The following is a 24889-nucleotide window of genomic DNA, read 5'->3' on the forward strand; positions in this document are numbered from 1 at the left end:
CCCCCCCATTTTGGTGCCCCCCCCCGGGGTTTGGGGATGTGGTGACGCAGGTGGAGGGGACACTGGGGACACGGGGGGGGGGGGGGGGGGGCGTCCCCACTTTGTGCCTGGGCTGTGCCCCCCCCCTTAGAGTTGGGGACAGGGTGACACAGCCGGGGGGGGGCAGAGGGGACACAGAGCCCTGTCCCCCCCCCGAAACGGTGCCTGGGCTGAGCCCACCCTGGTGCCCCCCCCCCAGGGCTTGGGGCCGGGGGGGGCACAGCCGGGGGGGGGGGGGCATGAGCCACCAGAGCCTGTCCCCTCCCCCCACCATGAGGTCCCTTGTGCCCCCCCCCGGGGGGGGGGGCTCTTTAAGTGGGGGAGGGGGTGTCCCTGTGCCCACCCCCCCGTGCTCTGCCCCCCCCCCCCCGAGGGGACAAGGGGTGGTCGTGCCCCCCCCCGGAAATAGGGGGCAGTGGGGGGCTTGGGGGGTGGGGGGGAGCTGCACGGTTGGGGGGGTTCTTGGGGGGGGGGGAATGTGTCCCCCCCCCGGTGTCATTGTCATTTAATAAAGTAACTTAAAGGTGGCTGCAGGGGGGGCTTTTTTTGGGGGGACACACACAAAGGGGGGGGGGATGCCGGGCTGCACACCCCCCCCCCCCAGCGTTTGGGCCCCCCCCAAAAACCAACAGGGGGTCGTAAAAATGCGTTTTATTAAGCGGGGGGGGCGGAAGGGGGGGGCAGGGGACAGTCGGGGGGGGGGGGAGGGGGAGATAGAGGGGACGTGGGGGGGTGACAGGGGACGTGGGGGGGGGGTCGGGGGGGGGTTCAGTCGTCCTTGAGCCCCCCGAAGACGGAGGAGGGGACCTGCTTCTGCTCCAGCTGCACCTCTGGGGGGGGGGACGGGGGGGGGGGTCAGGGACCCACACACCGGGGGGGTGATCCCCGTGCCCCCCCCCCCCACGTCCCCCCCCCCCCATCCTGTGTCCCCAACGCGCCCACCCCCCCACGTCCCCCTCTGCCGTGTTCCCCCCTCGCTGTGGCCCCCCCCATATCCCTCCCCACGGGCCCCATGTGTCCACCCCCGGCCCCAAGCCCCCCCCCCCCCCCGCGCTGTGTCCCCATGTCCCCTCTGTCCCTCCTGTGTCCCCCCCTCCCCCGTGTCCCCCCCTCCCCCATGTCCCCCCCCCCGTGTCCCCATTTCTCCCCCCATCCTCCCTCTCCCTGTGCCCCCCCCCGCCAGCTGCCCTCCCCGTCCCTGCAGCCACCCCTTGTCCCATGTCCCCGTGTCCCCCCCGTGTCCCCCCCATGTCCCCGTGTCCCCCCCGTGTCCCCCCCATCACCGTTGTCCCCGTGTCCCCTCTGTGTCCCCCCCGTGTCCCCCCATGTCCCCCCCATCACCGTTGTCCCCGTGTCCCCCCCATCACTATCGTCCCCGTGTCCCCATGCCCCCCCCGTGTCCCTGTGTCCCCCCCGTGTCCCCCCCATCACCATCATCCCCGTGTCCCCCCCCGTGTCCCCGTGTCCCCCCCGTGTCCCCATGCCCCCCCCGTGTCCCCCCCATCACCGTTGTCCCCGTGTCCCCCACATGACCCCCGTGTTCCCATGCCCCCCCCGTAACCCTCCCATCACCGTCCCCCCCGTCACCGTCCCCCCCCGTGTCCCCCCCCCGTGCCCCCCCCCGTCACCGTCGGGCTCGGGCTCGTCCTCGTCCCCCAGGTCGATCTCCTCGGGGTTCCCCTCCTGGGACAGAGCGGCCAAAGCCTCCTCCCGGGGGGGCTCAGCCCTGCGGGGGGGGGGGGGGGGGCACGTCACGGGGGGGGCACAGAGCTGGGGGGGGCACAGAGCCTCCCTGGGGGGCTCGGCCCTGCGGGGGGGGGTGTTGGGGGTGGCACAGAGCGTCCCGGGGGGTGTCCCAGGGGGGTATGTTTGGGACAGGGGGGTTGGGGACAGCGTGGGGGTGTCCAGGGGGGGTCGGGACAGTGTAGGGGTGTCCGGGGGGGGTCGGGGGGGGGTCGGGGACAGCGTGGGGGTGTCCAGGGGGGGCTGGAGATGGGATGCGGGGGGGGCAGTTGGGGTCTGGGGGGGGGTCAGCACCCACCGTCTGAAGAGCAGGGTGTCCTGAGGGGGGGGCCTGGGGACAAAGGGGCTGGGGACAGTGTGGGGGTGTCTGGGGGGGGTCGGGGGGGGGTGACCACCCACCATACAAAGAGCAGGGCCCCCCGCGAAGGGGGGGGGGTGTCGAGGATAGTGTGGGGGTGTCCAGGGGGGTGACCACCCACCGTATGAAGAGCAGGGCCCCCCGCGGGGGGGGGGGGGGTTGGGACAGTGTGGGGGTGTCTGGGAGGGGTCAGGGGGGGTCAGGGACAGTGTGGGGGTGTCCGGGGGGGGTGACCACCCACTGTATGAAGAGCAGGGTCCCCCACGGGGGGCGGGGGGGGGTGTTAGGACAGTGTGGGGGGTGTCCGGGGGGGGTCAGGGACAGTGTGGGGGTGTCCGGGGGGGGTCAGGGGAGGTCGGGGACAGTGTGGGGGTGTCCGGGGGGGGTGACCACCCACTGTATGAAGAGCAGGGCCCCCCACGGGGGGGGGGGGGGGGGGGTGGTGTGTTAGGACAGTGTGGGGGTGTCCGGGGGGGGTCAGGGGGGGCGGGGATAGTGTGGGGGTGTCCAGGGGGGGGTCAGGGGAGGTCGGGGATAGTGTGGGGGTGTCCGGGGGGGGTGACCACCCACTGTATGAAGAGCAGGGCCCCCCACGGGGGGGGGGTGTGTGTGTTAGGACAGTGTGGGGGTGTCCGGGGGGGGTCGGAGGGGGGGGTGACCACCCACCGTACGAAGAGCAGGGCCCCCCGCGGGGGGGGGCGTGTCCTGCCGGGCCTGAGCCGCCAGCTGCTCCGCTCTCTGCTCCAGCAGCTTCATCTCGTCCAGCCCGCTCTGCCCCGGGGCCAGGTCCGACACTGGGGGGGGGGGGTCCCACATCACCCGGGGGCCCCTGGGTGCCCCCCATCCCCCCGGGTGCTCCTCACACTCACAGCACCCCCCAAACCCACACCCCGCTGCCCACACCCGCTCCCCAGCGCCTGTGGGTGCCCCCCTGCCCCCCCATCGCCCGTGGGTGCCCTCCAGTGCCTGTGGGTGCCCCCTATCACCCGTGGGTGCCCCCCCTGCCCCCCCATCGCCCCTGGGTGCCCCCCCATCGCCCATGGGAGTCCCCCACACCCATAGGTGCTCCTCACACCCACAGCACCCCCATACCCACACCCCACTGCCTGTGGGTGCCCCCCCATCACCCGTGGGTGCCCCCCTGCCCCCCCCATCGCCCCTGGGTGCCCTCCAGTGCCTGTGGGTGCCCCCTATCACCCATGGGAGTCCCCCAGCACCCCTGGGTGCCCCCCACACCCCCCGGGTGTCCCCCATCCCTCTGCGTGCTCCTCACACCCACAGCACCCCCATGCCCACACCCACTCCCCATCGCCCGTGGGTGCCCCCCTGCCCCCCCATCGCCCGTGGGTGCCCCCCCATCACCCCTGGGAGTCCCCCAGCACCCATGGGTGCCCCCCACACCCCCAGGTGTCCCCCATCCCTCTGTGTGCTCCTCACACCCACAGCACCCCCATGCCCACACCCACTCCCCAGTGTCTGTGGGTGCCCCCCCCGCCCCCCCATTGCCCGTGGGTGCCCCCCCATCGCCTGTGGGTGCCCCCCCATCGCCCGTGGGTGCCCCCCTGCCCCCCCATCGCCCCTGGGTGCCCCCCCATCACCCATGGGAGTCCCCCACACCCATAGGTGCTCCTCACACCCACAGCACCCCCAAACCCACACCCCACTGCCTGTGGGTGCTCCCCAGCGCCTGTGGGTGCCCCTCCCTGCCCCCCCGTCGCCCCTGGGTGCCCTCCAGTGCCTGTGGGTGCCCCCTATCACCCCTGGGTGCCCCCCACACCCATAGGTGCTCCCCACACCCCCCGGGTGTCCCCCATCCCTCTGCGTGCTCCTCACACCCACAGCACCCCCATGCCCACACCCACTCCCCATCGCCCGTGGGTGCCCCCCCATCGCCCGTGGGTGCCCCCCCATCGCCCGTGGGTGCCCGCTGACCGGTGCCGGTGGCGTTGCTGTAGACCTTGAGCATCTGGGAGGCCATGAAGTTGACCTGGGTGTTGTAGGTGGCCTGGACACTGCGCTTGATGCGCAGCAGCTCCCGGATGGTGTCCTCGTTCCCGTGGCGCAGCTCAAACTCCTTCCACGTCTGCCAGAACCCCCCCGTGATCTGCGGGGCGGGGGGGGACACAAGGCGGGGGGGCACCCTCAGGGGACAGCCCCCGGCCACGGGGACACCCCCCCGGCCACGGGGACCCAGCTGGTGCTGGGGACAGCCCCGGGGACACCCCCGGTTAACGAGGCACCCGTGGGACGTTGGGGACAGCCCCGGGGACACCCCCGGTTAACAAGGCACCCGTGGGATGTTGGGGACAGCCCCGGGGACACCCCTGGCCCTGGGGCACCTCTGGGGTGCCGGGGACCCACGTGGCCCTGGGGACAGCCCTGGCACAGGGCCCCTCTGGGGAGCTGGGGACATCCCTGGGGACATCCCGGCACATGGCACCCGCGTGGCCCTGGGGACAGACCTGGTGCACCTATGGGGTGCTGGTGACATCCCTGGGGACACCCCAGCACTGGGGTACCTGTTGGGTGCTGGTGACATCCCTGGGGACACCCCTGGCACAAGGCCCCAAAGGGACGCTGACGACAGCCCCGGAACAGGGACCCATGTGGCCTTGGGGACACCCCTGGTGATGGGGAAACCCCTCCCTGGCACTGGGGACCCACGTGGCCCTGGGGACACCCCTGGTGCACCTATGGGGAGCTGGTGACATCCCTGGGGACACCCCTGGCCCTGGAGACATCCCTGGAATGGGGACAGCCCTGGCACAGGGCCCCTATGGGGAGCTGGTGACGTCCCTGGGGACACCCCAGCACTGGGGTACCTGTGGGGTGCTGGTGACATCCCTGGGGACAGCCCTGGCACAGGATACCCATGTGGCCCTGGGGACACCCCTGGCCCTGGAGACATCCCTGGAATGGGGACATCCCTGGCACTGGGGCCCCTATGGGGTGCTGGGGACACCCCCTGGCAACAGGGACAGCCCCGGCAATGGGGACACCCCAAGACACAAGGGACACCCCTGGCACTGAGGAGACTCCTGGCACAGGGCACCCGTGTGGCCCCGGGGACAGCCCTGACCTTGGGGACACCCCTGGGGACATCCCCGCTAATGGGGCACCCATGGGGCGCTGGGGACAGCCCTGACCTTGGGGACACCCCGGGTGCCCCATTAGGTGCCCCCGCTGCTCTGATGGGTGCCCCCCACCCCACTGGGTGCCCCCCCCCCCCCAACTTGTGTCTCCCCCCCCCCCCCCCGACTCTGCCGGGTGCCACCCCTGCTCTGACGAGTGCCCCCCTCCTCTGAGGGATGTCCCCCCCCTTGGTTGCCCCCCCCATTGGGTACCCCCCTGCCCCATTGGGTGCCCCCCTCCTCTGAGGGGTACCACCCCCCCCCAGTGCCCCCCCCCAGCTCTGATGAGTGACATCCCCCCCCCCCCCCCCGTGTCCATTGGGTGCCCCCCTGCCGCAACACCCACCCCATTGGGTGCTCCCCCCCCATCCCGGGGTGCACACACCCCCCCCCCCCCGGTTGCCCCCCATCTCACGCGGGGGTCGCAGATCTGGGAGCAGTAGGTGTAGATGGCGCGGGCCCGATCCACCTCCCCCAGCTTGCACTCCATGTCCGCGAAGCGCAGGCACAGCTCCCGCGCCGCGTCGTCACCCAGCACCTGGGGACACCAGGGGACATCAGCGACCGGAGGGGACATCGGGGGACAGCAGTGCCGGGGGGGGACACCACCACCCAGGGGACACCAGGGACATCGGGGACATCAGTGACCAGGGGACATCAGGGACATCGGGGACATCAGTGGCAGGGGGGACATCAGTGCTGGGGGCACATCGGGGGACATCAGTGACCAGGGGACATCAGGGGACATTGGGGACATGAAGTGACATCAGGGGACATCAGTGACCAGGGGACACCACCACCCAGGGGACACCAGGGACATCGGGGACATCAGTGACCAGGGGACACCAGGGGACATCAGCGACCGGAGGGGACATCGGGGGACAGCAGTGCCGGGGGGGGACACCACCACCCAGGGGACACCAGGGACATCGGGGACATCAGTGACCAGGGGACATCAGGGACATCGGGGACATCAGTGGCAGGGGGGACATCAGTGCTGGGGGCACATCGGGGGACATCGGGGGACATCGGGGGACATCAGTGACCAGGGGACATCAGGGGACATTGGGGACATGAAGTGACATCAGGGGACATCAGTGACCAGGGGACACCACCACCCAGGGGACACCAGGGACATCGGGGACATCAGTGACCAGGGGACACCAGGGGACATCAGTGACAAGAGGGGACATCGGGGGACAGCAGTGCCGGGGGGGGACACCACCACCCAGGGGACACCAGGGACATCGGGGACATCAGTGACCAGGGGACATCAGTGACATCGGGGACATCGGGGACATCAGTGGCAGGGGGGACATCAGTGCTGGGGGCACATCAGGGGACATCAGGGGACATTGGGGACATCAGTGACCAGGGGACATCAGGGGACATTGGGGACATGAAGTGACATCAGGGGACATCAGTGACCAGGGGACACCACCACCCAGGGGACACCAGGGACATCAGCGGACATCGGGGACATCAGTGCTGGGGGGCACACCACCACCCAGGGACATCGGGGACATCAGGGGACATCAGTGACCAGGGGACATCAGGGGACATTGGGGACATCAGTGGTGGTGGGGACATGAAGTGACATCAGGGGACATCAGTGACCAGGGGACACCACCACCCAGGGGACATCAGGGACATCAGTGGCAGGGGGGACATCAGTGCTGGGGGCACATTGGGGGACATCAGGGGACATTGGGGACATCAGTGGCGGGGGGGACATGAAGTGACATCAGGGGACATCAGTGACCAGGGGACACCACCACCCAGGGGACACCAGGGACATCAGCGGACATTGGGGACATCAGTGCTGGGGGGCACACCACCACCCAGGGGACACCAGGGACATTGGGGACATCAGGGGACAGCAGTGACCAGGGGACACCAGGGGACATCAGTGACCAGAGGGGACATCGGGGGACAGCAGTGCCAGGGGGGGACACCACCACCTAGGTGACACCAGGGACATCAAGGGGCATCGGGGGACATCAGTGGCAGGGGGAACATCGGGGGACATTGGGGACATGGGGGACACCAGGGGACATCAGCACCCAGGGGGCACATCAGGGGACATCAGTGCTGGGGGGACATCGGGGACATCAGTGAGGGGGGGGGATATCAGGGGACATCAGTGACCAGGGGGGGACACCACCACTCAGGGGACACCAGGGACATCAGGGGACACCAGGGGACATCAGTGCTGGGGGGGACACATGAGTGCTCAGGGGACATTGGGGGACATCAGTGACCAGGGGGGACACCACCCACGGGGACATCAGGGGACATCAGTGCCTGGGGGGACATCAGGGGACACCGGGAGACATCAGCACCCGGAGGACATCAGTGACATCAGTGACCGGGGAGGGGAACATCAGTGCTGGGGGGGGGGACACCACCACCCACGGTGACATCAACAAGCCCAGGGGGACATCAGTGCCTGGGGGGACGTCACCACCCACAGGGACACTGGCACCTGGGGGACATCAACAACCCCAGGGGAAACATCCCATGGGGACCCATGGGAGATGTCAACATCCCCGGGGGACGTCACAGTCCGGGGGGACGTCAGAACCCAGAGGGGACGTCCCAGGTCTCTGTCCCCACACCGTGTCCCCCCATCCCCCTGCCAACAGGGTGTCCCCTGTCCCCCATCCCCCCACCGCCGCCCCACCCCCATGCAGTGTCCCCTTGTCCCCATGCCCACACGGTGTCCCCATCCCCCCCGTGCCCATGTGATGTCCCCCCATCCCCATGTCCCTTCAGTGTCCCCCCAGCCCCATGTCCTTTGGTGTCCCCCCAGCCCCACGTCCCCTCGGTGTCCCTCCCGTCCCCATGCCCACGTGGTGTCCCCAGATCCCCATGTCCATATGGTGTCCCCCAGGTCCCCAAACCCACTTGGTGCCACCTCCATCCCCATGTCCCCTTGGTACCGCCCCATCCCCACGTCCTCTTCGTGTCCCCCCATCCCCATTCCCATGTGATATCCCCCCATCCCCACGTCCCTTCGGTGTCCCCCCCCGCTCCCACGTCCCCTTCATGTCCCCCCAGCCCCATGTCCATATGGTGTCCCCCGGGTCCCCAAACCCACTTGGTGCCCGTTCCATCCCCTTGTCCCCTTCATGTCCCCCCATCCCCATTCCCATGTAATGTCCCCCCATCCCCATGTCCTTTGGTGTCTCCCCATCCCCACGTCCCCTTGGTGTCCCCCCATCCCTACGCCCATGTGATGTCACCCCATCCCCATGTCCTTTGGTGTCCCCCCATCCCCACGTCCCCTTGGTGTCCCCCCATCCTTACATCCATGTGGTGTCCCTCCATCCCCCCGTCCCCTTGGTGTCCCCCCATCCCCACGTCCCCTTGGTGTCCCCCCATCCCTACATCCATGTGGTGTCCCCCCATCCCCACGTCCCCTTGGTGCCCCTCCATCCCCCCGTCCCCTTGGTGTCCCCCCATCCCCCCGTCCCCTTGGTGTCCCCCCATCCCCACATCCATGTGGTGTCCCTCCATCCCCCCGTCCCCTTGGTGTCCCCCCATCCCCACGTCCCCTTGGTGTCCCCCGATCCCTACATCCATGTGATGTCCCCCCATCCCCATGTCCCCTTGGTGCCCCCTTCTCCCCGTGCCCACGTGGTGTCCCCAGGTCCCGTCCACGTCCCCCCATCCCCACGTACCCCTGCTGCCCCCCCAGCCCCATGCCCATGTCGTGTTCCCCAAGGTCCCCACGCCCACACCACGTCCCCTTGTCCCCGTGCCCGCGCGGTGCCCCCCCACCTCGATGGCTTTCTGGTAGATGGGGCGGGTGTGGGTGACGCCGTAGAGCTCGGCCGCCCTCTTGATGTAGATGTTGAACATCTCGTGCTGCTGCGCGGGCAGGACGGCGCGGGTGGCGCGGTCGTACACCCCCATGGCGTGGCGTGCCAGCCCCCACTCCTCCTCCAGCCGCGCGTACAGCAGGTAGATGGCTGCGGGCACCCCAAAACACTCACTGCCAGCGCCCGGGGGGGGCCCAGGGGGAACGGGGGTCCCGATGGGACACCCTGCCCAGGTGGGTGCCCCGATAGATGCCCGAGACAGTGTCCAGGGAGGTTGGGTGCCCCAAGAGATGGCCAGGGTGGGAGTGAGGGGGGCTGGAGGGTGCCCAGGGGGAATGGGGGGCCAGTGGGTGCCCAGGGTGGGAGTGAGGGGGGCTGGAGGGTGCCCAGGGGGAATGGGGGGCCAGTGGGTGCCCAGGGTGGGGGCTGAGGGGGCTGGAGGGTGCCCAGGGGGAATGGGGGGCCAGTGGGTGCCCAGGGTGGGGGCTGAGGGGGGTGGAGGGTGCCCAGGGGGTGCCCAAGGGGAATGGGGGCCCCAGGGGGTGCCCAGGGTGGGGGTGAGAGGGGGCAGAGGGGTGCCCAGGGGCATCTGAGGGGCCAGTGGCTGCTCAGGGAGGGGGGCGAGGGGGCTGGGGGGTGCCCAGGGGGTGCCCAAGAAGGGGGGCAAGGGGGGGTGGGGGTGCCCAGGGGGAATGGGAGCCCCAGGGGGTGCCCAGGGTAGGGGGCAAGGAGAGCCCCACACCCACGCCATAGCCCCATAGCCCCGCCTGCCCCATGCCCCCCTGTGCCCCACGCCCCGCCTCGTGCCCCCCCATGCCCTCTTGGCATATCTGGGGGGGGCAGCCATCCAGCGCCTGCTCCAAGAGGTCCCCATGACCCCCGCAACCCCCCCCATGCCCACCCCACACCCTGCCAGCCCCACACCCACCCCACACCCTGCCAGCCCCACTCCTCATGCTCCCCCCCGCTCCCCCCCCCCCCCCCCCGACACGTACTCTTGGCGTATTTGGGGGGGCAGCCGTCCAGCGCCTGCTCGAAGAGGTCCCGCGCCCGCTCCAGTTTGCGCCCCCCGTAGCGCCCCACGAACTTGCTGAGGTAGGTGTGCCAGATGTCCGCCACGTTGGGCCACCGGAACAGCGCGATGCCCCGCTCGTAGGCCTGGGGACACCGCGGGGACACCCCCGTCACCCCCCTGGCACCGCCCTGCCACCCCCTTGGCACCCCTGTCACCCCCCTGCCACCCTCCTGCCACCCCTGGCACCGCCCTGCTGCCCCCCTGCCACCCCTGTCACCCCCCTGCCACCCTCCTGCCACCCCTGTCACCCCCCTGCCACCCCTGTCACCTCTCTGCCACCCTCCTGCCACCCCTGTCACCCCCCTGGCACCGCCCTGCCACCCCTGTCACCTCTCTGCCACCCTCCTGCCACCCCTGTCACCCCCCTGCCACCCCTGTCACCTCTCTGCCACCCTCCTGCCACCCCTGTCACCCCCCTGGCACCGCCCTGCCACCCCTGTCACCCCCGGCACCCCCCTGGCACCGCCCTAACACCCCTGTCACCCTCATCACCCCCCCGTCACCCCCCTGCCACCCTCCTGACACCCTGGCATCCCCCTGCTGCCCCCCTGCCACCCCCTTGGCACCCCTGTCACCCCCCTGCACCCTCCTGACACCCTGTCACCTCCCTGGCACCCCCCTGGCACCCCTGTCACATCCCCCTGTCACCCCCCGACACCCCTGCCTCCCCCCTACCACCAATCCTGCCACCGCTGTCACCCCCTGTCACCACCGCTGCCACCGCTGTCCCCATCCCACCACCACTAACGGCCGCTGCTGTCACCACCCTGCCACCTCCCCATGGTGACGCCAGCACCCTCCCCAGCCCAAGGTGTCCCCATCCCTCTCCCGGCCGTTGGGTGTCCCTGGGGTGTCCCCAGGTGCCCCCCCCACCTTGAAGCTCTCCTCGAAGTAGCCGTGTTCCTCCAGGAAGAGCCCGTAGTTGATGACGATCTGGGGGGTGGCGATGCGCAGGTCCAGGATGCGGTCGTACACCGCCTTGGTGGACTGGGGGGGGCACGGGGGGGGCACAGGGGGGGTCAGCACCCACCCTGACACCCCCCAGGGGTCAGTACCCCCCCCGACCCCCCCCCCAGCACCCCCAGGGACAGCCATGCGCAGGTCCAGGATGCGGCCGTACACCGCCTTGGGGGACTGGGGGGGGCACGAGGTGGGGAGGGGTCGGCACCTGGCCCCCAGTACCCCCCAGGGGTCAGCACCCCCCCTGAGGCCCCCAGGGACAGCACCCCCCAACACCCCAGGGGCCAGCAGGGTGTCAAGGGGGGGCTGGGAGGGAATGGGGGCACCCCCAGGGGCCAGCAGGGTGTCAAGGGGGGGTCGGAAGGGGATGGGGGCACCCCCAGGGGACAAGTGCGTGCCCAGAGGCGACATGGGGGTACCAAGGGGGGGTGAAAGGGGATGGGGGAACCCCCAGACTCCCAGGGGACAGTGGGGTGCCAAGAGGGTGGGTGGGAGGAGATGGGGGCACCCCCAGGGGACAGGGGGGTGCCAAGGGACTGACATGGGTTGGGGGGGGGGGCACCTATAGCACATGGTGGGGGCAAAGAGGCCCAGTGGGGAGGGGAAGGGGGCACCCCCAGAAGATGGGGGAGGACAATGGGGGGGGGGGATGCCCAGAGGAGACATGGGGGTGACAAACGAGGAGGAGGGGGGTGGAAGGGGATGGGGGTACCCCCAGGGCACAAAGGGGTGCCCAGAGGGGACATGGGGGTGCCAATGGGGGGGGCGGGAAGAGATGGGGGCACCCCCAGAAGATGGGCAAGGACAATGGGGGGGCACAGGGAGGGATCCCAGAGGGGGCTGGGGACCTGGGGGGAGGGAGTTGGGGGACCCGGGGGGCCTGGGGGGTCACCCAGTGGGGAGTGGAAGGGGGCACCCCAGAAGATGGGTGAGGACAAGGGGGGGGGGCACAGGGAGGGACCCCAGAGGGGGCTGGGGACCCAAGGGGGGCCCAGGAGGGGGTTGGGGTCCCGGGGGGGCCCAGGAGGGGTGCTGGGGACCTGGGGGGGGGGTGTCACCCAGTGAGGAGTGGGTCACCCACAGAAGATGGGTGAGGACAGCTGGGGGGGGGCACAAGGAGGGACCCCAGAGCGGGTTGGGGACCCGGGGGCTAGGTGGGGGGTGTCCAGGGGGAGGTTGGGGACGCGGGGGGGGGGTCGGGGGGGGGGTGTCACCCACCTGGAAGGTGCCCAGACTCTCCTCCAGGTCGGCCAACATGGACCAGACCTTGAGGGACTTGTAGAGACGGTTCTGGACGGGCTCCGAGGAGTCGAAGTACTCGGCCCTCTTGGCCGGCAGCGCCGTGGCTTGCTGGGGGGGGGACACACACACGGAAGGGGGGGGGGGTCACCAGGGTCCCCAAGGTCCCTACACCCCCCCCACCATGGAGCACCCGGCCGCCCCCACCTCCCTTCTCACCTCCCGGGGGGGGGTTGGGGACACAGGCGTCCCATGAGGGGACACGGATGTTTGGGGGGGGGACACACAGATGCTCCGTTTGGGGACAGGGGTGTCCCACGGGGGGACAGACAGCCCAGGAGGGGACCCGGATGCCTTGTTAAGGGACACAGGTGTCCTGTGAGGGGACACGGACACCCCGTTTGGGGACAGGGAGGTCCCTCAGGGGGACCCAGATGCCCCATTAGGGGACAGAGGCACCCTGTGAGGGGACACAGATGTCCCATGTGGAGACGCAGATGCTCCGCTTGGGGACAGGGATCCCCGGTTTGGGGACCCAGGAGACCCATCTGCGGACAAGGACGCCCATGTGGGGGGCAGGGATGGCCGGTTTGGGGACAGGGATGGCCCCACGTGGGGACCCAGGAGTCCCGTGTGGGGACAGGGATCCCCTGTGTTGGGGACAGGGACCCCCCGTGGGGGGACAGATCCCTCCCCCGTGTGGGGACAGGGACGCCAGTGTGGGGAGAGGGATCCCCTGTGAGGGGACAGATGCCCCCCTGTGTTGGGGACAGGGATCCCCCGTGGGGGGACAGATGCCCCCCCCATGTGGGGATGCAGGAGCCCTGTTTGGGGACAGGGACCCCCCGTGTTGGGGACAGATCCCCTGTGGGGGGACAAGGACCCCCTGTGTGGGGACAGGGATCCCCCGTGTGGGGACGCAGGAGCCCTGTTTGGGGACAGGGACCCCCTGTGTTGGGGACAGGGATCCCCCATGGGGGGACAGATGCCCCCCCCATGTGGGGACGCAGGAGCCCTGTTTGGGGACAGGGACCCCCCGTGTTGGGGACAGGCCAGCACTGACCCGCAGGACGGCCAGCGCCTCCCGGTAGTTGTGGTGCCGCAGCTCCATCTCCCCGAACTCGCACCAAACGGCCGCCAGGTCCTCAACCTGCCGGAACCGCACCCGGGTGGCCTTGCGCAGGATGGTGCGGGCCTGGGGACAGGGGACAGGGACACTCAGAGGGACAGGGGACAGGGACACTCTGTGGGGACAGGGGACAGGGACACTCCGTGGGGACAGGGACATGGGACAGGGACACTCAGTGGGGACAGGGACACGGGACAGGGACACTCCATGGGGACAGGGGACATGGGACAGGGACACTCCATGGGGACAGGGACACTCCATGGGGACAGGGACACGGGACAGGGACACTCCGTGGGGACAGGGGACACGGGACAGGGACACTCAGTGGGGACAAGGAACATGGGGACAGGGACACTGTGGGGACAGGGGATAGGGACGCTCCGAGGGACAGGGAACATGGGACAGGGACACTCTGTGGGGACACAGGACAGGGACACTCCGTGGGGACAGGGACACTCCGAGGGACAGGGGACATGAGTCAGGGACACTCCGAGGGACAGGGGACATGAGTCAGGGACACTCTGTGGGGACAGGGGACAGGGACACTCCGAGGGGACAGGGACACGGGACAGGGACACTCAGTGGGGACACGGACACTCCATGGAGACAGGGGACACGGGACAGGGACACTGTGGGGACAGGGAACATGGGACAGGGACACTGTGGGGACAGGGGATAGGGACACTCTGAGGGACAGGGAACATGGGACAGGGACACTGTGGGGACAGGGGATAGGGACACTCCGAGGGACAGGGGACATGGGTCAGGGACACTCCGTGGGGACAGGGACATGGGACAGGGACACTCCGAGGGGACAGGGACACTCCATGGGGACAGGGACACGGGACAGGGACACTCAGAGGGACAGGGGACACGGGACAGGGACACTCAGTGGGGTCACGGACACTCCATGGAGACAGGGACACTCCGTGGGGACAGGGGACACGGGACAGGGACACTCCGAGGGACAGGGAACATGGGACAGGGACACTCCGAGGGGACAGGGACACTCCATGGGGACAGGGACACTCAGAGGGACAGGGGACACGGGACAGGGACACTCAGTGGGGACACGGACACTCCATGGAGACAGGGACATGGGTCAGGGACACGGGACAGGGACACTCCGTGGGGACAAGGAACATGGGGACAGGGACACTGTGGGGACAGGGGATAGGGACACTCCGAGGGACAGGGAACATGGGACAGGGACACTCTGTGGGGACAGGGGACACAGGACAGGGACACTCCGAGGGACAGGGACACGGGTCAGGGACACTCCGTGGGGACAGGGACATGGGTCAGGGACACTCCGTGGGGACAGGGACACTCCGTGGGGACAGGGGACACAGGACAGGGACACTCCGAGGGACAGGGGACATGGGTCAGGGACACTCTGTGGGGACAGGGGACACGGGACACTCAGCACCCGCGTGGCCTTGCGCAGGATGGTGCAGGCCTGGGGACAGGGGACAGGGGACACGGACACTCAGCGGGACACAGGAAAGGGACAGGGACACTCGGTGGGGACAGGGGACACGGGGACACTCGGCAGGGCCAGGCAGGGCCCGGGGACAGTGGGCACGGGGGACAGTCAGCAGGGACACCGGGGTGTGGGGGACACTGGGGGTCAGTGAGGGTTCGAGGGGACAACCAGGGTTTGGGGGACACGGGGGGGGGGGAGGACAGGCAGGGTCTGGGGGGGGCACGGGAGAGTCAGGGTTTGGGGACAGTCAGAGTTTGGGGGACACAGGGGACAGTCAGGGTTTGGGGACAGTCGGGGTTTGGGGGACACAGGGGACAGTCGGGGTTTGGGGACAGTCGGGGTTTGGGGGGGATGTCTGGGGGACATGGGGGATGGTGGGTGTCGGGGTGTCCCTGGGGGACAGTCAGTGTCGGGGTGTCCCCGGGCAGGGAGGGGGTGTCCCTGGGGGACAGTGGGTCTCGGGGTGTCCCTGGGGTGGTTGGGGTGTCTGGGGGGGTCCTGGGGGTGTCCCCGGGGTGGGAAGGGGGGTGTCAGGGTGCCCCGGGGGAGTGTTGGGGTGTCCAGGGGGGTCCCTGGGGGACAGTGGGTGTTGGGGTGTCCCCGGGGTGGGGAGGGGGGTGTTGGGGGGGTCACAGGGGCGTGGGGGTGTCCCGGGGGAGGTTGAGGGGTGTCGGGGTGTCCTGGTGTGAGGAGGGTGATGTTGGGGTGCCCCGGGGGGTGTCAGGGGGTGTTGGAGCGCCCTGGGAGTGTGTGGGGGTGTCCCAGGGGGTGTTGGGGTGCCTCAGGGGAGGGGGGTCAGGGGGTGTTGGGGTGTCCCAGGGTGTTGGGGTGTCGGCGGGGGTCCCGGGGAGGGTTTCAGGTTCCCCGGGGGGGTTCAGGAGGTGTTGGGGTTCCCCGGGGGGTGTTGGGGTGTTGGGGTTCCCCGGGGGGGTGTCGGGGTGCCCCAGGGGGTGTTGGGGTGTCGGGGGGTCCCCACTCACGTCCTCCAGCTGCCCGTTGTCCTCGTAGAAGCGGGCGAAGGCCACCCAGAGCCCGTGGGGGCGCCCCGTGGCCTGCAGGGGGTCCACCGTGCGCACCGCCTCCGTGTACGTCCGGATGATCTGGGGACACGGGGGGGGGACACCGTGGGACACGGGGGGACACGCCAGGGACAGCGCCGCACCCCCAAACGCATCACACACACACACACCCCCCCCGCACCTCACTGTCCCCCGGTGTCCCCCCTGTACCTACCCTGGAGCTGCTGCCCCAGCCGTGTCCCCACGGCCGCCCCAGTGTCCCCGGGGCCACCCTGCTGTCCCCGTGCCCACCCCCGTGTCCCCGTGCCCACCCCCGTGTCCCCCTACACCTGCCCTGCTGTCCCCACGCGTCCCCCTGTACACGCTATGGTGTCCCCCGGTGTCCCCCCCTCTATAACCACCCCAGGGCCCTCGTGTCCCCCCCCTACACCTACCTGTATCTTCACGTGTCCCCCTGCCACCCGTGTCCCCGTCACCCCCCTCCCAGCTGCGCTCTGTCCCCTCTCGGAGCGTCCCCCTCCTGGGTCCCCCAGTGTGTCCCCCATGTCCCCCCAGCACGTCCCCCCTACACCTACCTGTGTCCCCCCGTGTCCCTGCCGTGTCCCCCCATGTCCCCTTACACCCACCCGTGTCCCCCCATGTCCTCCTGCCACCTGTGTCCCCATCACCCCCCCGCCAGCCATGCTCTGCCCCCTCTCCAAGCACCCCCCCACCGTGTCCCCTCCGTGTGTCCCCCGTGTCCCCGCTGTGCGTCCCCCCATGTCCCCCGTATCCCCCCTACACCTACCTGTGTCCCCGCGTGTCCCTGCCACGTCCCCCCATGTCCCCATCACTCCTTTCCCAGCCGCGCTCTGCCCCCTCTCTGAGTGTCCCCCCCCGATGTCCCCCCCCGTGTCCCCCCCGCCGTGTCCCCACCTGCTCGGGGTGTCCCTGGTGGAGCTGGACGCGCTTGTGCCACTCGTGGACGTTGTGGGGGTTCTGGCGCAGGAGGACGCTGTTGAGGAGCAGCGGCCGCCGGGCCATCAGCCGCTCGAAGCGCGCCAGCCGCAGCTCCAGCTCCACCTCCTCTGGGGACACGGGGACACCGGTCAGGGACACCCCCGGGGGTCAGGGACACCCCCCACGACGGGCCCACAGCATCCCCCCGGGGCTGGGGACAGGGGGCTGGGGACACCAGGGGTGGGGACAGGGTGACCAGGGTGTCCCCAGGGCGCTGGGCACCTCTTGAGGTTGGGGACAGGGGTCTGGGGACACTCGGGGACAGGGTGACCAGGACCCTCCAAGGTCCCTGGGCACCCCCTGGGATGGGGATGGGGTATCAGGGCCCCCCCAAAGTCACCATTTTTGGGGGAAACTGAGGCAGGCTCCCCCAAACTCCCAGTTTTTGGGGTGAAGGTGTGTCTGGTCCCCCTGCCCTCACAGTTTTGGGGGGGAAAGTGATGCCGGGTCCCCCCAAACTCAGGAGTTTTGGGGGGAAACTGAGGCAGGCCCCCCCAAACTCCCCAGTTTTTGGGGTGAAGGTGTGTCTGCCCCCCCCCAGACTCACAGTTTTGGGGGGGAAAGTGATGCCGGGTCCCCCCAAACTTCCCATTTTTGGAGGGAAACTGAGGCCGGGCCCCCCCAAACTCAAGAGTTTTTAGGGGAAACTGAGGCAGACCACCCCCAAACTGCCCATTTTTGGGGTGAAGGTGTGTCTGCCCCCCACCTTGTCCCCCCACTCCGGCCTCACCGTCCTCCTCCCGGCCCAGCTCGGCCGTGGTCTCCATGCGGGCGGCGATGACGCTCTCCTCGAACTGGGCGTAGCTGTCGAAGACCTGGGTGAAGTCTCGCACCGTCATCACCGTCTGCACCGCCTCCTCGTACACGTCCCGCGCCTGGGGACGGGGACACGGACACCCCCTCAGGGACGGGGACACACACACAGGGAGGGGGACACCCGCTGGGGATGGGGACAGGGACACCTGCTGGGAACAACCCATGGGGATGGGGACACCCCCTTGGGGACAAGGACACCCCCTTGGGGACACCCCTTAGGCACAAGGACACCCCCTTAGGCACAAGGACACCTGCTGGGGATGGGGACAGGGACAGCACTGGGGACAGGGACACCCCCTTGGGGACAGGGACACCTGCTGGGGACAGCCCATGGGGATGGGGACACCCCCTTGGGGACAAGGACACCCCCTTGGGGACACCCCTTAGGCACAAGGACACCTGCTGGGGATGGGGACAGGGACAGCACTGGGGACAGGGACACCCCCTTGGGGACAGCCCATGGGGATGGGGACACCCCCTCGGGGACAGGGAGGGCTGGAGCTCCCGGGGGTGGTTGTGTCTGGGGAGGCAGGGACAGGGGCGGTGGTGGCCCTGGGGTGGTGAAGGAACAGCAGACCCAGGTGGTGGTGGCCCTGGGTGACGTGGGGACAGGGGACCAGGGTGGTGGTGGCTCCTGGTTCTGGGGGACAGAAGACCGAAACGATAGTGGCCCTAAGGTGACACAAGGACAGGGAAATGGGGTGGTGGCTCCTGGGTGACATGGGGACAGGGGTGGAGGTGGCCCTGGGGAGGTTTAGGGACAGGAGATGGGTGCTGGTGGCCCTGGGGACACAAACCCAGGACCTCGGTGGCCCTGGGGAGGTTTGGGGACAGAGGACAGGTGCTGTGGTGGTCCTGGGGACAGAAACCCAGGACCTTGGTGGCCCTGGGGAGGTTTGGGCTCGGGAACCCAGGGCGGAGGTGGCCCTGGGGAGGTTTGGGGACAGGGGACAGGTGCTGTGGTGGCCCCGGGGTCCTGAACCCAGGACCTTGGTGGCCCTGGGGAGGTTTGGGCTCGGGGGCTCGGGGACCCAGGGCTGTGGTGGCCCTGGGGGTGGCAGCTGGGGACAGTCACCTTCTCGAAGTGGCCGCTGCGGATGTAGCAGTCGGCCAGGGCCCCCCAGAGCCGGCCCAGCTGGTCCGTGAAGCGCGTGAGGCCCCCCCGGATGATGGCCCCCGCGTCCAGCGAGCGCACCCGCTCCGGGTGCTGGGACAGCAGGTCACACAGCTCCTGCCACAGCTTGGGAGGGGGACATGGGGGAGTCACAGGGGGGGGTCAGCACCCCCAAAACCCGCCTGACACACACACACCCCCCCCAGGGACCCCCAGCACCCACCCACAGGGATCGCCCCCCCCCCCCCCACGCACACCGGGTGCTGGGACAGCAGCTCGCACAGCTCCTGCCACAGCTGGGGGGGGGACACACGGGGAGGGGGAGTCAGAACCCAAAGGGACCCCTGAAACCCCCCAGCCCCATCGGTGCTCCCCCCAGCCTCACTGTCCCCCCAGCCCCCACGTGTGCCACCCCCAACCTCACCGCCCCCCCAGCCCCCTTTGTCAACCCCTGGGTCCCCCCCAGGTCCCCCTTGCCCCCCCCCGGGTGCCCCCCCGGTAGCCCCCCAGCACCCGTGGGTGGCCCAAGCCCCTTGTCACCCCTCCAACAGCTACAGGTACCCCCCCAGCGGCCCCTTCCCCTCCCCCTGACTCCCTGGCACCCCCCAGCTGCCCCCCCCAAGCCCCATAGGTGCCTCCCCAAGTCCCCCCAGTAGCCCCCCGGCACCTGTGGGTGGCCCCAACCCCTTGTCACCCCTCCAACACCTCCACGTACCCCCCCAGAGCTCCTCTCCCCCTCTCCCTGAGCCCCCTGGTACCCCCTGGGTGTCACCCCAGCCCCCCCCCCCCAGTAGCCCACCTGGTAGTTGGACTTGCCCTCCTTGGAGACGAAGCGCTCGTCGTTGACCAGCTGGGCCAGGCGCTGGGCGGCCTCGTCCAGCCGCCCCACGGAGCGCAGGTACTCCACGTACTCCTCCGCGCTCTCGGGGCTCAGCTGGGGGGCACGGGGGGGGGCAATGTCACCCCCATGTCACCACTGTCACCCCCCCATGGCATCAGCATCACCCCCCCATGGTCCAACCACCCCACCGAGGTCCCCACGTGCTCCTCTGCGCTCTCGGGGCTCAGCTGGGGGGCATGGCGGTGGGAGGGGGGGGCAGCGTCACCTGGGGGGCAGCCTCACTCCCCGTGTCACCACTGTCACCCCCCCGGGGGGCCACTGTCACCCCCCCCATGGTCCAGGCACCCCACGGAGCGCAGGTACCCCACTACTCCTCTGCACTCTTGGGGCTCAGCTGGGGGGTGCAAGAGGGGCAATGTCACCCCCATGGCACCACTGTCACCCCCCCCATGGCACCACTGTCACCCCACTGAGGTCCCCACGCACTCCTCTGCGCTCTCGGGGCTCAGCTGGGGGGCACGGGGAGGGGGGCAGCATCACCCGGGAGGCAGGGCCACCCCCCGTGTCACCAGGGTCACCCCCTGTGGGCCCAACGTCCCCTCTGTGTCACCTCTGTCCCTTCCCCGTGTCACCACCCTGAGGTGACACCAATGGGTGTTCCACTGCCCTGAAGTCACATCACCGGGTGCTTCCACCACAGGGTGTGCCACCACCTCCAGGTGACACCAACGGGTGTGCTACCGCCATGGGGTGACACGTCAGGCTGTGCTACTGCCCTGGGGTGACACCAACGGGTGTTCCATCACCCTGGGGTGATGCTGCCAGTTGTACTAACACCCTGCGGCGTTCCACTGCCCTGGGGTGACACCAACGGGTGTTCCATCACCCTGGGGTGACACCGTGGGCTGTGCCACTGCCCCAGGGTGACACCACCGAGTGTGCCACCACCCTCAGGGTGACACCACCGGCTGTTCTACTCCCTGGGGGTGACATTATTGGGTGTTCTCTCACCCTGGGGTGACACCACTAGGTGTTCCATCGCCTCGGGGGTGACGCCAACGGGTGCGCCACCGCCCCGGGGTGACACCACTGGGTGGTTCCACCACCCCAGGTGCCACCACGGGCTGTGCCAGCGCCGCGGGGTGACGCCGGGGGACGTGCCCCATACCTTGAGGAAGCGGCGGTAGACGCGCACGGCGGTCTCAGGCAGGGGGTACTTGCGCACGAACTGGAGGTAGAGGGGCCAGATGCGGTGGTGCTGGGTGATGGGCAGCGCCCGCAGCGCCCGGTCGAAGGTGCGGCGCGAGCGCGTGATGCGGCCCTGGTCCACCAGGAACTGGCAGTAGTCCAGCCAGATGCGGGGCATCTGTGGGGCGGGGGGCACTTAGGGGACTGGGGGGGGCAGCTCGGGGGGGCAATTACAGGGCTGGGGAAGGCTCACGGGGGGCAGTTACGGGGGTGGGGAAGGCTCACGGGGGGCAGTTACCGGGGCAGTTATGGGGCTGGGAAGGAGTCAGGGGCAGCTTTGGGGCTGGGGAGGGCTCACGGGGGCAGTTAGGGAGCTGGGGAGGGTTAAAGGGGCTGGGAAAGGCTCACGGGGGGCAGTTAGGGGGCAGTTATGGGGCTGGGAAGGAGTTGGGGGGGCAGTTACAGGCTGGGGAGGGCTCATGGGGGCAGTTACGGGGCTGGGGAGGACTCACGGGGAGCGGTTGGGGGGTGGTTATGGGGCTGGGAAGGAGTTGGGGGGGCGGTTATGGGGCTGGGGGTGGGGTTAAGTGGCTGGGCGGGATTTATGGGGCTGGGGAGGGCTCAGGGGAGCAGTTAGGGGGCGGGGGGGCTTGGGGGGACAGTTACAGGGCTGGGGAAGGCTCACGGGGGGCTATGGGGATTGGGAGGGCTCACAGGGGGCAGTTACGGGGCTGGGGGGGCTTAAGGGGGCTGGGAAGGGGTCAGGGGGCCGTTATGGGGCTGGGGAGGGCTCAGGGGGGCAGTTATGGGGCTCCCTGTCCCCCCGGCTCCTCCCCACAGCCCCCGTGTCCCCTGTGTCTGTGTCCCCTCCAGCTGCCCACGCCCCCATGGCCGTTCCCCACCATGAACCCCCTCGTCCCTCTATCCCCCCTCATGTCCCCGCCATCCCCATATCCCCATGTCCCCCCATGTGCCCCCTGTCCCCGTGTCCCCCTCGTCTGCCCACCATGTCCCCCTGTCTCCATGCCCCCCCCAGCCCCCCCATGTTCCCCCGTCCCTGTGTCCCCCAATCCCCATGTCCTCTCTGTGTCCCTCCCGTCCCCGTCTCCCCCTGTCCCCTCCCGTCCCCGTATCCCCTCTGTCCCCATTTCCTCCCCCATCCCCTCGTGTCATCACCCCCCACGTCCCCCCATCCCCATGTCCCTGTGCCCCCCATCCCTGTGTCCCCCTGTCTGCCCCCCATGTCCCCTCTCTGTCTCCATGTCCCCCCTTGTCCCCATGTCCTCTCTATGTCCCAATGTCCCCTTGTTCCCCCATGTTGTCATCCCCCATGTCCCCCTATCTCCCGTCCCCCCTCCGTCCCCATGCCCCCCCCGTGTCCCTCTGACCCCCGTGTCATCACCCCCCATGTCCTCCGGTCCCCGTGTCCCCACCTTGTGCATGAAGACGAGGGCTCTCTCGTGGCAGGCGTTGGCCTCCTCGAAGGCGGGGTCCGTGGGGCAGCGCCCCTTCACCTGCTGCCGCCGCTGCCGCAGGTACTGGTACCACAGCTTGTAACTGGGGGGGGACACAGTGTCACCCCCTGTCACCCCCCTGCCACCCACCAGCAGGTACTGGTACCACAGCTTGTAACTGGGGGGACACAGTGTCACCCCCTGTCACCCCCCTGCCACCCTCCGTCACCCCCTGCCACCCCCCAGCAGGTACTGGTACCACAGCTTGTAACTGGGGGGACACAGTGTCACCCCCTGTCACCCCCCCACAGGTACTGGTACCACAGCTTGTAACTGGGGGGGGCAGTGTCACCCCCTGTCACCCCCCCACAGGTACTGGTACCACAGCTTGTAACTGGGGGGGGACACAGTGTCACCTCCTGTCACCCCCTGCCATCCCCTGCCATTCCCTGGCAGGTACTGGTACCACAGCTTGTAACTGAGGGGACAGGGTGTCACCCCCCCCGTCACCCCCCACAGGTACTGGTACCACAGCTTGTAACTGGGGGGGGACACACGTCTGTCACCACTGACATCCCCTGTTGCCACCCCTGGGGTGTCCCCGAGGTCTCTGTCCCCCACAAGGACACTTGGGATGTCCCTGTCCCCCTCCCTCACCCCCAAGGTGCCCCCGTCTCCCCCCATCCTCCCCGTCTCCCCATGTCCCCCCATCTCCCCCACGTCCCCCTGTATCCCCATCTTCCCGATGTCCCCCTGTGGCCCCCCATGTACCCATCCCCCTGGTGTCCCCATGATCCCCTATGTCTCCCTGTCCCCATCCCCCTGGTGTCCCTGTGACCCCTGTGTCCCCTCGTATTCCCATCCCCCTGGTGTCCCCCAGTGTCCCCATGTCCCCCCATACCCCCCAGTGTCCCCCTGGTGTCCCCCCATGCCCCCCAGGGTCCCCCTGGTGTCCCCCTGTCTCCCCATCCCCTCAGCGTCCCCCAGTGTCCTCATGTCCCCGCTATCCCCCCGTGTCCCCTGTCCCCCACCTGCCGGGCAGGTCCCTCAGGGCGCGCTCGAAGAGCATGTTGAGGCGGGCGGGGGGGCCCTTGAGCCGCGCCTGGGTGTACCGCAGCCAGCACCGCACCGAGAAGGGGTTCCGCAGCAGCTCCTCCTCGTGCTGCACGTCCTCCTCCTCCTGCCACCACCACGGGGACGGGGACACGCCGTCAGGGACAGGGTGTGAGAGGGACAGGGGGTGAGGGAGGACAGGGACAGTCCACGAGGGACAGGGACGAGGACAGAGGGGACAGGGTATGAGAGGGATAGGGGGTGAAGGGACAGGGGGTGAGGGAGGACAGGGACAGTCCATGAGGGACAGGGGCAGCATGAGGAACAGGGACGAGGACAGAGAGGACAGGGGGTGAGGGGTGACAGGGACAGCCCATGAGGGACAGGGACAGCAGGGACAGGGGGTGAGGGAGGACAGGGACAGTCCACGAGGGACAGCGGGTAAGGGGTGATGGGGACACCCTGTGAGGGACGGGGACAGCGTGGACAGGGCACGAGGGGACAGGGGGTGAGGGAAGACAGGGACAGTCCATGAGGGACAGGGACGAGGACAGAGGGGACAGGGGGTGAGGGAGGACAGGGACAGTCCACGAGGAACAGCAGGTGAGAAGAAGGTGGGATGGGGACAATGGGGACAGGGACAGCAGGGACAGAGTGTGAGAGGGATGGGGGTGAGGGGATCAGGGCATGAGAGGGACAAGGGGGGAGGGGGGAAGGGGACAGCCCCTGAGGGGACAGTGGGCGAGGGGTGATGGGGACAGGGACAGTGGGGACATGGACAGCGGGGACAGGGAGCAAGGAGGCACAGGGACAGCCCCTGAGGGATGGGGACAGCAGGGACAGTGTGTGAGAGGGACAGGGGGCGAGGGGGGCCGGGGACAGGACATGAGGGATGGGGACAGGGTGTGAGAAGGACCGGGAGCGAGGGCGAGTGGTGACAGGGACAACACAGAGAAGGCACAAGAGGAACAGGGACCACGGGGACAGGGAGTGAGGGTGGGGCGGGACGGGGACAACGGGGACAGGGCGTGAAAGGGACGGGGGGGGCAGAGCGGGGGACACGGAGGCGGGAGGGGACGGGGACATGGCGGGGGGGGCACAGCCAGAGATACGGGGAGCGGAAAGAGAGATGGGGACAGGGGCGGGGTCAAGAGAGGGGACACGGGGACGGGGCGGGGGGACACACGGGGGGATGGGGGGGACACGGCCAGGGCCAGGCCCCGTCGCTCCCCGCACTCACGAAGTGCAGCTCGGGCCGCTCCGGCTCGGGTCGCTCCGGCTCCGGCGCCGGCCCCGGTTCTGGCGGCGGCTCCTTCCGCTCCGGCGGCGGCGGCTGCTCCGGCTCTGAGGGCGGCTCCTCCCGCTCCGCCATCTCCTCCTCCGTCGCCGCCACCTCCGCCGCCGCCGCCATCTTCCCCCGC

General features: G+C 69.5%; 1 protein-coding gene across 1 annotated transcript; it reads right to left on the reverse strand.

Annotated features, from left to right (window-relative positions):
• Positions 1-676: 676 nt before the first annotated feature.
• XAB2 (XPA binding protein 2) lies at positions 677-24889 on the reverse strand. Its single transcript, XM_074167887.1, has 19 exons — positions 24709-24889; positions 23447-23595; positions 22395-22518; positions 20942-21139; positions 19732-19866; positions 18894-19058; positions 17733-17877; positions 16919-17070; positions 15965-16084; positions 13433-13564; positions 12349-12480; positions 11044-11157; positions 10091-10253; positions 9055-9245; positions 5687-5809; positions 4073-4244; positions 2807-2934; positions 1668-1765; positions 677-869 (listed from the first exon to the last, which is right to left on the reverse strand). The coding sequence occupies exons 1-18, from the start codon at positions 24877-24879 to the stop codon at positions 1760-1762; spliced, it is 2520 nt and encodes an 839-aa protein (XP_074023988.1). The 5' UTR covers positions 24880-24889; the 3' UTR covers positions 677-869; positions 1668-1759.

Source organism: Numenius arquata, unplaced genomic scaffold, assembly GCF_964106895.1.
Source record: "Numenius arquata unplaced genomic scaffold, bNumArq3.hap1.1 HAP1_SCAFFOLD_1161, whole genome shotgun sequence".
Lineage (NCBI taxonomy): Eukaryota > Metazoa > Chordata > Aves > Charadriiformes > Scolopacidae > Numenius > Numenius arquata.